The following is a 17,196-nucleotide window of genomic DNA, read 5'->3' on the forward strand; positions in this document are numbered from 1 at the left end:
CAGCGTGCATCAACAATGATGTCTCTTGTTCCTCGGCCTTTTCTGAAACCAGCTTGGACATCTGGCATTTCTCTTTCCTTGTAGGTCTCTAATCTGCGTTGGATGATCCTGAGCATTATTTTGCTAGCATGTGAAATTAAGGATATTGTGCGATGGTTTGCGCAATCTGTTAAGTCTCCTTTCTTTGGTATGGGTATGTAGACTGACCTCTTCCAATCTGTTGGCCACTGTGTTGTTCTCCAGATTTGCTGGCATACTTTGGTTAGAGCCTTGACTGATTCTTCTTCGGCCTCTTTCCATATTTTTGTAGCTATTTCATAAATTCTTTTAGCCTTCAGCACTCCGGTAATTACCAAGTTGGATCTAACTTCATCTTCCTTACTAGAGATTCTTGCAAGTAGGAAGTATCTTCTAGAGTACCTTGGATGTTGATGTCCCTCCTGTACTGATTTTCAGTATGCTCCTTCCATCTCTATTTTATCTTCTCTGAATTATCATAGACTAAAATTACTCAAATTCCACTGTCTAAAGATGGGGCTCTTGATACCTATTGACGGAGATGTTACTTTTGTTGCCATTTGCCTGTTGGGTAAAAATAACAGCTGTCCATAGGAAACAATGAAGAAATCCAGGACTTGAATATATTTCAACCTTGCATAAAACTGTTCAACTTATTGGAACCCACATGGTCTTCTGATGACACTTAGAAAATATGAAAGTCACTTTTAGCCTACTTTCCAGCAGGCTTATGAGATCACCTGGCATTCTGTATGTGTATGTCTGCCCATGTGTCTTCCCCTCATCAACTTTGCAACGCCTGGACCAATATGAACCAAATCTGGTACAGTTGTAGGGACACAGCAATGGCAGAGTTTGTGATGTCATAAACCCTGATCCAAGATGGTGGACGCGTAAACTTTTGAGGTGCAAGTGGCCTAGCTAACCGATTTGAACCAAATTTGCTACAGCTGTACGAGTATGACAAATACTTATATACTGCTTAGGGACACATAGGGATGCCCTAAACGCATGGTGTGTGATGTCATCCACTCCAATTCAAGATGGCAGACATATAAATATCTGAGGTGCAAGAGGACTAATTTGTGGACTGCCTTACTCAATTGAACCAAATTGGGTACTGTGGCAGTGAGTGACACACAGGGACACATCAACGGCATAGTTTGTGAAAATGACATCCACACCGATTCAAGATGGCGGGCACGTAAACTTTTGAGGCGCAAGTGGGCTAGCTTGTGAACTGCTTAACCGATTTGAACCAAATTTGCTGCAGCTGTAGGGACACATAGGGACACCTCAGTGGTGTAGTTTGTGATATCATCTACCCCAATCCAATATGGCAGACGCATGAATGTTTGAGGTGCAAGTGGTCTAACATGGACAGTCTAACCTATTTGAACCATATTTGGAACAGCTGTAGTGAGTGACATACAGGGACACCTCAATGGTGCAGTTTGTAATGATGACATCAACCCCGATCTGAGATGGCAGACACATGAACATTTGAGGTGCAAGAGATCTAACTCAATTTGCACCAAATTTATTCCAGACGTAGAGATAGTGAAAGGAAAGTAGGCTGATTAGTTCTTACTAGAACAACTTGTTTAATCTGTTAATAATAGTGAAAGTCATAACCACTCTATGATAAGTGATCTAAGAACACATATTGTTTGCATAGCTGTGAGTGGCTGAAAGTGAAAAATCCCCAAGGCCCCTGGAGCCAGTTGCTGGAGATGGGTGGAACTAGGAGTTCAGCCAGCAGAAGATTGTTTTCTTGACTAGTCAAATTCAAGAGGATAGACTCCCAATATTTTTACCTGATCTGGTCAATCCCAAGGCATAATATCTGCTAACAATAGAAGCTAATGTTGCACATCCTAGTGCATTTTGTGCCTGAAGGGGACTCTGAGGCCTGGCATGCACAATCTTGGGTAATTTATTAGGCTTAATCCCAAACTCAGACCATGTTCCTGATTCAAACCCAATCATTGACAGAAACAAATGTCCTGCACCCTTTCACTTGTTGCTTCTTGCTCTTATTTCCATTTTCAAGAAAGGAATTTGAGACCAGGAGGAAATAATTTTGTCAACCCACTTTTGGATTTTTTTGCTGGGATTTTAGTGCACCAGATTAAGCTGTAATATTTTGGGCACATAATCACTGATTGATTTTAAACATGTAAAGATAAATGGAGTTTTTATTATTTCTAAGCCTCAGGTTGTTGGAACATGACTTTGCTAAATAACTGTAACATTGCTTTTCCTCTTAGTTGTTCATTGTTTTTGTTAAATGAGCTTGAAGAATGTCTCGGCCTTCTGTACGTTAACCACACCAGCAATTTTCCTCTTAGATTTCTCCTTGCCTAGTTAGAAGGCTTTTATACAAATGCTAAAATATTATGAATTTTCTGTAATACTTTGACCATGACTAGAGAGTATTGGTAACTATCCACAAGTATTTGGCAATGCCGATGAATTATGATAGGCTAACAAATTTAGGTAACAGTTTTGGCAATTAATAGTTCAGGACACAAAGAGATCTGTTTTTTCACCTTTGTGTATTTTAACAGAGACTCATGGTAAATGACATCAAGCGTTTTGTTTTTTCAGAGAAGTGGGGCCTCTTAAAGTGTTTTAAAATTTTGTCATGCATAAAAGGAGTTATCCACACTCCACAATACTTTTTTCTTGCTTAAGAGACAACTAGAGTTGATCATAATGGAATGGCAGGCTAACAGAGAACAATTTCTCCTTCAGGACCTTTGTTTATTGTGTAAAAAAAAAGAAAAGACAAATATCAGTCCGTTGTAAAAACAAATGTTTCAACGTCTATACGTCGCCCTCGGTGTTCCCTCAGAAAAGCTGAGGGAATGTACTGTTCACCCATACTTACATTTTTCCTTGGTTTACCTCCTTCCACACTTTGCATAAATATTAGGACTTCTCTTTAAAAGTTGCAAAAGGAGATATTTTCAAGTTAGGAACTGAGTTTAATTTGCACACAACTAGGTTTGCCATAGTACAGGAAACTGAGGGGTGCTTTATAATGAATTCAGTAGTTTTCTTTAACTTGAGAAATTATTCTGATACACATCTGTTACCTGAACTAAACATTGCTGAAAATAACTAAACTGAATGAGTAACTAAGGAAGGGCCAACTCTCTCCACATGAGCCTTTTTGTGCTCTGCAGTTATCTGTGGAGTCCCTTCTATGTGTTCCAGCATTGTCAGATGATGTTTGGCAAGCACATGTGTCTGCTCTGTGGTGGTGCCAAGGTTATGGAGCTCCTTGCCTCAGGAAGCTCACCTTCTACCTCCTTTTCTCTGCTTCTGCTGTCAGGTGAAAACCCATTTTTCAAAGGTGGCTTTTAATTTTTATTCTGTACCATTTTAGTGAATGCTGCCTCCTGTCTTCTTATTGGTTTTAGATCTAGTTTTTAATCTTTGATTTTATTGGGTTTCATTTTATATTTTCATAAGCCACTCTGTGTGTTACTTGAAAAGTTGAGAGAGAAATGTTTTAAATAAACAATTGAATTAAACAGTTCCAGCCTGCGTGTTTAATAAAATGGAAATGTGGGTGGAAATCTGAAATAAAACAAGAAAAAATGAATTGCTTTGTAAACACAGTAAAATCCCTAAGGTAGAGAAAAGTGCAATTTCTGCAAATATGTAAAAAAAACCTGGACCATTCAGAGCTACAGTAGATATGAGAGACCCTGTGAATTAATAAGTGATAGCTGATTTTATGGAGCTATGTTCTTCTGGAGATAAGAACATCCTCTTCTAGGAGGACCTGAAGAACTGGACAGTGTCTCACTGCAAAGCAATCCTTTTTTTTATTGCAGGAATAAACCCCTTAAACTGCAGCCCCAACTCATTTGAAGACAGACAGCTCTTCTTCAGGGGGACTAAAGCAATGCATATGAAATGCATAATTAATGGGTAGCATCCAGACTGTGTCTCATTAAAGTTGAAGCTTAATTGGGGCTTAAGCTGGTCAAATCTCATTTATTTCAATAGTGCTAGTCATGACAAACTTCATCTGGATCATGCTCATTATCGATTATGTATTGATGAACATAAAATACAATAATGTACAGAATAAACTATTTATATGCCAATAAAATGTCTTCTAAACAACCAAAGCATAAAATATGCAGAAGTACTCACTGAAATGGCAGTGATGTGTTAACAAGAACAGGGCTGAGTCTGCTTGCCCCACAGCTCTGCAAAGTATAGCATAGCAAACCTGCTATTGCTGTAGTCATCTCCAAATAGGAATGCACACATTCATCATTGGCAGAGTTTCTGCCTAGGACTGCCCATGACTTCATGAATCCTGCAGCAAGCAGGATGGAGTAGTTGGTTTATGGTGACAGTACAACAAAATGCTAATAAAAATTATGTACATGAGAGATGAGTCTCAAAAGTCCCTTTTGCTGTTGTTTTATGGCTTGAGAGCCAGTGCAGCATGACTCCTTCCCATACTGTTTGAGTAACTTCAGAAGCCCTGAGCCTTATGGGAGGAGCCCACATTGTGGTTCTTTACAACACCATGGTTGCCACTGTTTGGGGAAAAGGTAGAGGAAGCAGTGGCCAGTGCTGTTCCTAGCGGGGTGCGGGGCTGGGGGCGAGTCAGCATGTGTGGGGCCTCCTTAACAATTCATATCATTACTCATACTGATTGATGACATACAGTGTAAATAGTGAGAGTGAGGTTTCTGGACATGTCCAACCAGCTTGGACATATAGTGCATTTCTAAAGAAATTTTAAAAAGCACAACATGTGAATGCTTCACAGTTCTCATTCAGACCTTCTGGGCTGCAAATCAACTTGAGCATTGTGCATTTATAAATATATATCCTCTATAATAAAGTGCCTGGGTGTGCACCCGTGTCCTCCGGTGTCTGCGGCCGAGGGAGAAACGGCCGCAGGCACCAGGTGGCCATGTTGGCTGGTTGGTCGGCCCGGTCGAGGGGAGGCCGGAGGCAGCCACGGGGAGGGCAGAGGCGGCGGGTCCAGCCTGGCCGCGGGGAGAGGAGAGGCGGTGGCGGCAGGTCTGGCCCGCCCGCCGAAAAGGACAGAGGCGGCGGCGGCGGGTTGGCAGGCGGCACTCTTGGCGGCGGCGGAGGAACTCACCGCCCGCCCAGAAGGCCAAAGGCGGCGGCGGGGGGCGGCACCACCGCGGAGGCCCCCCCCACCCAAAACCACAGCGGAAGGAGGAAGGCCCAGCCAGGAGGAGGCGGCAGGGGAGGGCGGAGAAGGCAACTAGCGCCCGTTATTTCAATGGACTGAAAAATACTAGTTATATTTTTTTTTTCAAGAAGTCTTTGTAATTTTCTGCCATGAAACAAGCCACTTAAAGGATTTTTGATGGGTTTTTTTTAATTAAAAAAGAAATAAAAAACCTACAATTTGTCCAGTCCACTTCAGTTTAAATGTACATGTTCTTCCCACCCTGCCCTACACCTCGGCTCAATACCAAAGCCCTGTGGCAAGCCAATCCCTAAATATTCAAGGCGGGGGGATAACCACAAAAAGGAAATCACATTCTATCTCCACTACTAAGAAGGCAAAGGCTGGGCTGCGCAGAGGGTCTGCAGAGAGCTGTGGTGGGCAAGGGCAGCCAGCGCTGGACACCCTGCCTCTCTGCCTGCCTCCCTTCCTGCCTCCCTTCCTTCCTGAGCTTCAGGTTTCAGCAAGGCCTTCATGGAGGCCTCTCTGGAAGCTGCGCCCATCTGCCGAACAGCTGTGAGGCGGAGAGAGAAGGCGCTCTAGCAGCTTGCCAGGGAGCCTTTCAAGCCTGTGCTGCAAATTCATACAAAAGATCAGCTCCAGCTGGGCTGCACTCAGGGAAGGATAAGTGGCTGGGACTGGGGGAGAGAGGAAGGCAGGCCCTGCTGCAGTGTGCCCAGAGCAGGGCCTGTGCTGGCTCGGGGCAATCTCCCAGTCGCCCCACCCTAAGGACAGCCCTGGCAGTGGCATGGGTTGGCAGTATCTCCCAAGATAAAAATTGTCTTCTGGGTGGTGGATGGGGAGAATCTGCAATGGTATTCCAAAGGGAGACTCGACTCCAGTTGGTGTTCTTAAATAATGGATTTTGTATTCTTTTTTTAACCAACTCTAGCACAAATTGCAAATATTTTTTTGAGATGTTCTGTGTACTTTTAATCATAAGACAATTTGACTTGCATATAGCGATCTATCTTTTTTTAAAATATTGGGTGGTAAACAATGCGAGTAGGGCTGGGGGTGTAGTTGTTATGAATAACTTTTAAAAATGAATTTCTGACCTCTTTATGTACATATGTACATGTGTGTAGCATGGAAGAGAAAGAAAGAGAAAATCCCATTTGATATGAACAGAATTACATGTGAAATCCTGGAGCATCTCGTTATTTTTTACTACTCTGATATTGACAGAATATGTCTCTTTCAAATATCCAGTAAAGATTTAGTAAGTGTGCTGTCAAGTCCTGCCGCCCTTTTCAACTCCTGGCGCCCACAGAGCCCTGTGGTTTTCTTTGGTAGAATACAGGAGGGGTTTCCCATTGCCTCCTCCCGCACAGTATGAGAAGATGCCTTTCAGGATCTTCCTATATTGCTGCTGCCCGATATAGCACCAGCAGGAATTTGAACTAGCAACCTTCTGCTTGTTAGTCAAGCATTTGTAGATGCAATCCAACTCTAGAAGGATATTCTTGAAGGACGGTAAACAGTTATCTGAATGTGTGTGTTCCTCTTCTTCAAAGCTTCATAATGAAGACGATCCTCCAGAATCATCAGTGGTTGAACAGCCAAGCACCTCCACAGAAATTGCACCAGCTCCTCAAATAGAAGCATCTTTACCTGAAGCAGATACTTCACCTCCACCTTATTGTACTATTGTTGCAGAAGCAACAGCAATAGCAGGTAATTCTTTTCAATTACATAAGCTTCTCTGATATTTTTAGTGTTCATAGAGAATGAAATATGGATTCAGTCACCTTCTCATTCAGAAGCGTATGAAGTCATTTCCTGCTTGTTATCACTGTTTAAAGATGATTTGCTCAAATATTTTGTACAGAAGCTCATATGGCTTCTAAAATTGTGCTTAACATATCAAGTAGCTATATTACAGTGGTGGTGTTTGATCCCGATTTATCCAATATGCCTTTCTTGCTATGGATGATAGGATTAGCATACCTTATTTGGTAGTGGCTAGTCCTGACTGCCACTCAGTTAAAGAAATCTTAGTTTTACTCAATTAATAGATTAAATTTTGCATAGGTGTAAAGGCAAGAGTTCTGAAGGGCAAAAAGCGCTTTGAGCTGAGGTGAAGAATGTATATGTCACAGCAGGCACCATTTTTAAAATGGAATTTCTTCCTGTGGGAGAGAGATTGCAGTGCCTCTTCTAAGATGGAAGGAGAAGAAGCTAAGTCAGTAGTTCCCAACTTGAGTTCCTCCAGGGCACTTTCCAGACTAGACCCTACAACAGGGTCAGGACATATTTTGGAAGTGTGCTTCCACACTTCCTGCATCGTGACACTGCTGTCCCTTTGCGGACAGCAGGGTGCCGTTCACATTTCCATTGCCCTGTTGCGGATTTAATTGCTGCAGTATAGAGCAAGGACATCATCTATTCGGAGTGAAAAAGTTGCTGTTTTGTCAGGTTGTTAGTTGCTGCGAGACTGCTCCCCCTGCTGTTTACGTTCCGAATGCAACTTGCCCGAACGGATGCATTTTGCTGATGATGAGCAGCTAGTCTGGAAAGTGCCCAGGTGTTGCTGAACTACAACTCGCATCATCCTCAGCCACAATAAATTGTAGCTGGGAATGATCGGAGTTGTAGTTCAGCAACATCCACACACACACACCTTAGAGGGAACACTGAACCCAGATTGGGAACCACTGGGTTAAGTCAATAGGTGCCAGAGGATTTATTTACAAATTGGTTTTTGCTGCCAGAAATGTCCCTAGACTTGAAAAGCGTTTTTGCAGGAGGGGAGAGTGGCTAAAATACCCTGCGCACAGGGCTGTGGAAAAAGTTTGAGTCGCAGTTAGAGCCACAGTTAGGTTCTCTGCGAGGGCAGAACAAAGATAATAACTTAGTTAAGCTTTTAAACATTTCCTTCCAAACACAAATCCGTTATAACAAACATGAGGAATCTTAGATCTTAGTGACCTAAAACTGTGAGCTGCTATAGTTGATAAAAATGTAATGTGCATAAAAGTTTCCAGTATAAGAAATAGCATAGTATTTGTACCTAAATATCTGGTATAGCTTTCTTAAAAGTGTTACGGTTCTTTTATGATTCTAGCTGATGATTATTTGGCTGAAAAATATTAATTTCTGTGTTTTCTGTTACAGAAATAGAATCACCTAATGAGTTTTACCCAGTGCCACCTCCCTACAGTGTAGCTACCTCTCTTCCCACCTACGATGAAGCAGAAAAAGCCAAAGCTGCAGCAATGGCAGCTGCTGCAGCAGAAGCAGCAGCAATCCAAAGAGTGAGTGAAGAATTTGTGCAACATTAAAATATAGAATTAAAACTACCTTTAATATATAATCTCCCTTAATATTTGTGTAAAGATATATTAGTTATCCTCATTTAGAAGACTGAGTTGGTTTAGTTCTCTCTAGGTGGAAAGCACTTTGCAGTTGGAGAGTGTATAGCTCTTTATATCAGCTAAAAGGGGCCCAGTCAAATTGCCTCATGGTTGTGCATATTAATTAGCCCAGGCCTGCAAAAACTGTGAGTGACCAAGCCATGGGTTGCAGCATGCCAGCTGTGTATTGTTGCCAACGAAGGGTTCAGTAAACTTGTCCACTTTTGCAGTTCCTTGTGGCTCATCATGCAGAGTGGGTTTGCTTTTGGACTGATGCATCGCAAGTCATAATGCCAATCAGCAAACACATATCACAGTGCAAAGTTGCTAGTACCTGCTGCTTGTGCACAAAATCACTTATGCTGGCAAAATAATTTGTCTTGGTGTGTGTGTAGCCTTTTCTGAGGCTGGCACTCAAAAATACAAATGCAAATTCCTGGGCATGTTTACCCAGCTTTGCTGATAGCTTGTATTGGTCCTGAGGCAAGAAAATTCTAGTGGCATGGATTTTTTCAGTTTTGGGGGATTCCCATGCTGTAAAATAAGAAGATAGTGCTTTCGTCTGAATGAAAAGCCACTTATATATGGTACTAGAGTCCTGTTGAATACTACTCTCCCCGCCCCCATCGTATAAATTTGATTTAAAAATGCATATTTAATTATGTGTGGAACTTTGTAATTATTATAAAAATGTGATGGATTATCTTAGATGTTTTCATCCATCTAACAAGAACTAGGACAATTTAGTGATGTAGAATATCAAATAACAGCTGAGGTATGGCCTCACTGGGTATCTTTTTTTCAGGTCGCTATCTTTCAACCTCAGGTTCCCATCTATAAAATAGCTGTTACATATTGTGTAGTAACATTAAGACTAAACTGAGGTGAATATGTATTTTGGAATTTCTCTGTTTAAAATCACATGGGTGATATTAGAATGATATTGTAATTCTGTCAAGTAAATAGCATAACAACTTGGCTGAAAAAGATTAGATAAAATTATTATTTCAAGCTTCTCATATATTTGCCAGCCAGTTACAGAACAACAAAATGGTGGAAGCATTTTTGTGATTTTGGAGGGTGAGTGTTGAAACCTACTGATGCTCTTTTGGGCAGCCCCCAGCTGGCTGCTGCTACCCCCGCCCCCATATGTTCCAGAAATTATACTTTGTCATTATGCAGCATCCTTCATGGGGCATTCTGAGAAAAAAATAATGTAGTTACTGGGCTGAAAACTGGTGGGACGACCACCAATATACTATTGTTATGCTCATTGTCTAATATTGGATCATTGGATTTTTCAGTTTTGAGCTATCTTTTCTATTCACTGACATTAAATTACCTTTAAAATACTCAGTTGAGTGAAAACAATGCTTGTATGTTTGACTTGTGCTGATTGGCTTAACACTCCTTTTTAGTTCTTCTGTCTTATTTTCTTTACATGCTTAGCACGGCCAATTTAGGGAGTCTAGGAGTCTGTTTGATGAAATATTCCTGAGCCCACCAGAGGTATGGTATAGTTCTACTGAGTTTAGATTCTATAGAATTTTCCTGGCAAGCAAAAACAGATGATACTTTATCCCGTTTTCCTTTTTCTTCTGTGCTCAATGACTGTGCCACTTTTCAAAACTCAGAATTATTGAAGTTTTACTACTTTCCTAAAAGGCAGGAAACCTCTTTTTAGTCCTCATAGTTGTGGAGATATGGTTCAGATACAATGTCATTCCTTTCCCCCCACCAAAAACAAAAACAAAACCAGGCACCACTCATCTGGTAAGGTGGTCTTTCCTTATGCTCGAGTACCAGTACATATCTGTAAAACTTATTCAAATTATTGTTCACTTGCTCCCCTTATTTTAAGAGTGGTCCTCATTGAACAGGCTTTTACTTTTTAATATTAATGTCATTTTCTAGTTTGGAAATTAAAAAAAGGTATCTCTTGAACTATGTCCATGGTGGACATGATGAATGGAGATTTTATTGGACTACACTTGCTTTCAGTTCAGTAATCTAAGTGAAATCAGTAATTCAATTCTGTTCACACAGTATCCTCTTTAAGGCTGAACTGCATTTTACTGCTCTAACAAAAAGAAACATTAAACTCGCCTCTTATGTATGAGTATCATTTATATTTGAGTTGCATTATATTGTAAAGCATCAGATCAGGTAGTGTTCAGGGTTCAAAATGTGGCACTGGCATCTGTTAAATAGAGACAGTAATTATATGCACTTTGTCATTATTAATAGCAGTGGCATCCTAAAATATTGAAGTAGACGCCTTTAGGCTAACTTATGACAAATATTCACGCTGCAATCTCCAAATGCTACCCATGGCTATGTGCAACCAAAACATACGTTGCAATGTGTAATATAATCAAATCTATATAATTTAACTGTCATATAAAATAGTCAAAGTGGCCAACATCCTAATAAACAAAGCACTGGTGCTCCATGAGATGTGCTAGTGCTACAGACAGAATTGATGAACTTGGCACTGGCACTTGCTTCGGCATAAGAAGTGAATTTCAACCCCAGATGCCCTCTGTGTCGCAGGAAAATATGTGACTGAGGGTTGCACAGGCTTTGGGACATATTTTTGGGCAGCATGGGGACTTCTGGGGAAGAGGAGGTTGTCAAAATTCCCCATTCCCACCTTCGATTGCCAGTGCTATATTGTTCTGGAACTCATCCTTGTGCATTTTACAGAGCACAGGCACTTCATTAATTAGGATGTCTGCCAATATGTGACTATTGCATAATTGACTATTGGATAAGTTGACTATTGCATAATTTTAAACTGATGATAAATGAAGATGATATTCATGTTGAACATGTAAATATGTCATATTTTAACTGTAGTTAACAGAGTACAGCCCTGTATTTCTCATTCTTTGATTATTCTGCAATGTTGCTAGCACAAGTTGAATTACACACAGGGCTGTGTGTGTGATGCAATTCTACCACATGTTGTGGTGAACACAGCATTCAGTTTCTGGAGTTGAATCTCAGCTTTCATTTTACAAATAAGTCAAGTTTCTAACTCTTATAGATGTGAAGATATGTTTTAGAGTGTGTGTGTGTTAGTTATATGCCTGCTGAAATCCCAGAAGCCAGAGAGGTGGTTTTAAAAAAAAAATCAGTCTTGTGTGTAGTGTGTGCTTGCCCTTCTCATAATTTTTGGAAGCAGAATAAATTACATAAAATAGAAGTAACTGTGCACATTACTCAATTTGCATAATTCATACAGTTTCATAGAATTGGTTTTTCTTGGTAAAATATTTTGATTGCCTGTGCACAGACTTCTAGACTGTTTTAGCACAGAGTTTCATAGCCCTGATTGTACACTCCTGAATATTTCTATTCAGATAAGTCTAGAATTGCACCACATTATAATTATAATTCAGCTACCCAGTGCAATCAGTGGTCACTGTGTGCCACATTGGCTAACTGAATCCCATTTTGCTGGTAACTACTCTGGTTTAACAGACTTGTGGATGACCCTTAATTGCATACATACATGGGGTCAAGTGACACAGTTGCATTAAATTAAAAAGACAGAAGGCTGATTTATTTATTTTTTACATGTAACTGTTCTAAAATGAATGTAGATATAAAACAGAGTATAACGAGAACACCTGTTCTCCAGACAAGAAGTATGTTCTCTGGAGTAGTTTGCAGAATTTTGCTGAACATTTGTCCGCTTTGTGGGACCTGTGTTAATATGCACACTTGTATTTTAAAATAAAATGAAAAACAGCCTTGAGATAATTGTGGGAAGAGTGATGACTTTCCATGGTGTGTTGCAAACTTTAGCCATTTGGAATTATTTGTAGGTACAGTAGTTTGCTGTATGTGGCTTGAAATACTCACTGCGCAAAAAACCCCAAAAAACCCAAAACTTTGGGGCCTTAACTCAGTAACATTATGTGCTAAGAGTTTTTAGGATGCTAGCACCCTCTGGTGTCTGAGTAGCAGCAAAGCACCTGATTTGGAATGTACCTTAGTCCCTCATGGAAATGATTCAGTGGTGATCTTGTTGCATGATATGTTTTGCATGTCTTGATAATAGAGCTAAAAGTTTCCACAATGCAGAAGGTGGCAAATGTCAGATGTTTTAAGAGTAAGGCTCAATTCAAATTATCCACTGGGACTTTAATACTAGAACTGTATGTCAATACTTAAGGGTGGAAAATGTCTGTCCAAGGTACAATCTTACTAAGCTGCCATTTAACCTTCAGTTGCTTCAATGAAATAACTGTTGTCGTCATGGTGTAATTTTGTATCTCATAGCACCACAGTGTTGCTATCATGGGGTAACTTAAGTCTCCCACCCATATGCCTAACAAGAAAGCAGTGATAGTATTATTAATTGAAAGCCCATATTTACTAAATGTTAACATTTCTGCTTGAAAGAGTATTTATGGAGAGTATTCATCTTGAAACAGAAAGGTCACCAGAAGGCTATTGTTGAGAGATATTGCAAATCCAGGATGTGGTGTTTGTGGTCATGGCTCCCGGATCCATTAGTTACTAAGGATACCAGAAAAAGTGTGAATGAACTTTTCCTAAAGGCAAGGGTGAGGGAGTTTTGTATCCTACAAATGGGTTACTTTGCAGAAATTTTGCTGAATGTAGATGACCAATTAGTTTCCAAGCATACCAGAACTGGTATGAACAGTTTGAATGCACCCCAACCCATAAGCCATCTCAACAAAATATGGTTAAACATGTCAAAACAAATCAAATTCTATAAGCAGAAATTGCACCGTGATAATAGACTTTGGGTCAGTGACTCTGGGGAAAATCCATTCACTTCTGGATTTTCAAAAACTTATTCAAGTTAGTTTTTCATCCACAGAGACCAAATCATCTATTGTAACTCTCTGTCCTTTGCTGTTTTTTTTGTGCTGAGTTGCTAGTGACAATGTCCTAAAAAGATAACATGATAGAACCACAAACTAACAATATGTGCATCTTGGGGTATGAAGTTACCCCCATGCATCTAATTAAGGGTTTAATACTGCTCCCATGTTGCCCAGTATGCATTGATATATTTTTTTTAATGTTCTCTTTAACTTCTTTAGGGCAAGCCCTTCCAACTATGCAAAAATAATGCTCAGGGCTTCCAAAGAGCTACTAAGACAACAGAAAAACAGTGTTTTTGTCCTAGAAGACACCAAATGCAGACAACGGATGCAGAAGTGTCTCAGCTGTAATCCTATGGTTCATGGGTTTCAATCTGCTTTGTCAGCATGCCAGTTGGCTACCTGCTGTACTGATCACATTATTTTTTAAATCAAGTTTAATGTTGCAAGTGATGTATAGAGGGCCACTGTCTTCTCTTGTGTGCTGTTGGCTCTGGCCTCCAGTATGTCAAGTAAATGGAACATATTGTTTATTTATTTATTCATCAAATTTATTTATTAAATGTTTGATTCAGAGGGCTCATTTCTTTTTAGTTACCTTGTGAATATCTCTCTGTAACAGTTTGTATCAAATATACCTAGCTCTTTTTCTGGTGGTGGGCTGCGGGGGGGGGGGGGGGAGGGATATTTTGAAATACCACGTGCCTGCATGATATTGTATTGTGAATATAATATCTCAAGGTTGTTCTGCTTTAAGCACTATAAGCATTTTTCACAATTAGGAAATAATTTTCCTGGTGGAGAAAATTGCTGTGACCAGGGTCTGGTATGTGCAATGGACTCCCATAGTAGGCAGCAGCAGACAGATCTCTAGAGCAACATGGAGCCCTTCCCTCAGTACTACTGACAATGGGAGGCTGCAAATAAATGAAGTATTAACCCAGGAGTCACACCAACTTTTTTCTCTAGTACAATGAGCTCCACTTCTCTCTGTCCCAGCTTTACAAAGTAATTGACAGATGTACTTAACAAATCAAACACTGATTCTGTCACCTTGTATATTTAAAAAGCACAATCGGTTACAGAAAGGTTTGCAAATAGCTCCAAGAGGGGGCAATAACCTCTAATCAGCAGGTGCCTGCTGATTAGTATTGTGCACAGGTGGCTTCTGATGCAAATCCACAGCAGCAATTTTTCCTCAAGTTGATCCTGGAGAGAATGTTGTTTGTGTGCATGGCAGACCCACCACTCAAATGAGAGCGCTAGAGAGCCATCCTTGCTCCTAGAGATGCATCATTAATTCATGTCCACATTACTTTGATCAAAGTTTTTTTGGGTTGTTTTTAAGTTTTAAGTTAAGGATATTTACATGCTGCTTTACATTTACAGGTGGCTCAGAGTGGTTTACATAGAAAAATAAAGATGCTTTCCTGTATCAAATGGGCTCACAGTCTAAAAAGAAATATAAGGTAGACACCAGCAGCAACCATTGGATGGATGCTCTGCTAGAGCTGGACACTTGTTCTTCCCCTTCTAAATATAAGAGAATCACCACTTTAAAAGGTGTCTCTTTGCTCACTTAGGAGAGGGAGATTCTCTCTCTTTCTCGCAAATAATTTTTTAAATCCATGTTTTTCATGTTCAAGCAATTGAAGTCTTATGAAACTTAATCCCTAGTTGTTGTTGTTGTTTTTAAACATGAACATAGGAAGCTGCCCTATACAGAGTCAGGATATCTAGCCCAGCTCTAGATACCAACCGCTCTCCAGTGTTTCAGGAAATGATTTTTCTCAGCCCTGAAATCTTTTTAACTGATGTCATAGATTGGACCTTGGACTTTTTGGATGCAAAGCATGTGCTTTACCACTAAGATAGATCTCCTCCTTGGGATACATTAACATAGCAAAATCTGAAAGCTTACTTTTAACAAGAAACACAGTGTCGCATTTTGATTTGCTTTTATTTTCAGACAAAAGCATTTTGCATTCTTTGGACCTTGTGTTAGCTATCCAAAGATGTGCCAATGGCCACTTCATGCATTATGGAAAACACGCATGCGTGTGTGTTCTAACAAAGTGTGTATGTGAGGGAACCTCAGCAATGTACTGCTTTTTGGTTTTTTGTATGTGTCTTTACAAAAACTCATTTAACATGAAATGGGTGTAAATTCATTTAACATGAAATGGGTGTGCGTGTGCCAAAAGTTTGATATGTGACAGGTAAAGTCTCTGGAATGGGCTATCTCATGCAGTGGATGGATGCACTTGACAGATAATAAGATGTGCCCCAGCAATGGTTTGATTACTAGCGTATCGGTGTTCTGAACATTTTTCATCACCTCCACATGCCAGGGAGAAAAAAATCTCCAGCCACCCCAAATTTAATTGCACAAAACCAAAATGAAACTGGTTGGTGCCCTTTGCTTTTCCAGGACTAGGGGCTGGCATAGCATAAGTATAGAAGAGGGAATGAAGAGGGTCATAGACTCTTGCTGTAGTGTAAAGTTCCTGAGGGGAGCATCCTTAGGTGGCAAAAATATGCAAAAATAGAAAGTTGCCACTCTGTATTTCCCTCTTTGTATGGAGTCTGTGAGAGCGGGCATAATTTTCACCCCGCCTTGCCTTCTGTGCCAGGTGAAGCACACACACAGACAGAGTGAGAAGTGGCTCAGAAGAAACTTCTGCTATCCCAAATAACTACCCATAGATCCTCAAATTTGGATATGCATTCTAATCAAGATCCTAAATATTTTGCAGGACCAAGACATATCCAAAGATAACCGACAGCAGCAAGTTTTCTGCTGTTCATTTGGTCTAGTCTGATTATTGTCTGAGTGAAAGACCACTTGAGGACTCTGTGTAAACACCCTGAGCTCCTCAGGAAAAAAAAAAGATGAGAGATAAGTATAATGCATAAATACAGAAAATTGCCATTATTTTCAGCAGTGTGCTGCTGTGTGAGATGAGTACTCATCTTCAGTACTAGGTGAATTTTAATTGTTGTCATGTTATTCACTTCATGTACTTCTTAGCCCATTGAAAGATGCCAAGTAAATTATTTTTAAGCACTATTCATTCCAGCATTGACAGGTTTTACTTCAGAATAGATTGTTGCCAGCAAACGTTCATGGCTCGACTTCAAATACTTTTAATACAATTTTGCATTAACATCACAAGCTTTTACAGAACTTTGTTGATGGGTACCAATTGTTAACAAGCTTTATCATGATCAAGCAGTTCAAGGAACTGAAGTGTAAGTGTGTGTGTGTGTGTGTGTGTGGTAACTTGGCATATATAGATATCTGCTGCTTCTTGCGCTTGTAGGTTGCAAATTCTTTAATTCTATACTACGTGTGTTAAAGAAATTGTTATCTTAAAGGAAGAAGAATATCCTCCAAGGGATGACTTCAGTGATGCAGACCAGCTCCGTGTAGGCAATGATGGTATCTTCATGTTGGCCTTTTTTAGTAAGTAGCACTTTGAATTCAATCTTTGTAAGTTGTACTGGTTAATAGGAAACACACCAAGATGCTCTTGTAACTATTACAAATGATATTGTTGTCCTTCAATAGTATATGAAACACTTAATGCTAGAAAAGAAGATGACATTAAAATTTGGTTAAACGTTGCTGTCACACACTATATAGTGGCAAACCATGGTCTGGCACGAAGTTGATGCTTAACAGACAATACACAACCATTTTTGTGTCTCTGGGGAG

The 17,196-nt window shown here is 40.1% G+C and overlaps 1 protein-coding gene across 2 annotated transcripts in view; it reads left to right on the forward strand.

Annotated features, from left to right (window-relative positions):
* Positions 1 to 17,196, forward strand: part of NDFIP2 (Nedd4 family interacting protein 2) — a 71,971-nt gene that overhangs the window by 23,237 nt on the left and 31,538 nt on the right. The window contains exons 2-5 of one of the 2 annotated variants that reach the window (XM_053306017.1): positions 6,775 to 6,934; positions 8,375 to 8,514; positions 10,063 to 10,122; positions 16,857 to 16,944. In XM_053306017.1, the coding sequence (XP_053161992.1) occupies positions 6,775 to 6,934; positions 8,375 to 8,514; positions 10,063 to 10,122; positions 16,857 to 16,944 (448 nt within the window). The remainder of the gene's footprint in view (positions 1 to 6,774; positions 6,935 to 8,374; positions 8,515 to 10,062; positions 10,123 to 16,856; positions 16,945 to 17,196) is intronic. The other variant, XM_053306019.1, reaches the window with a different exon arrangement.

This window comes from Hemicordylus capensis, chromosome 3 (assembly GCF_027244095.1).
Source record: "Hemicordylus capensis ecotype Gifberg chromosome 3, rHemCap1.1.pri, whole genome shotgun sequence".
Taxonomy (NCBI): domain Eukaryota; kingdom Metazoa; phylum Chordata; class Lepidosauria; order Squamata; family Cordylidae; genus Hemicordylus; species Hemicordylus capensis.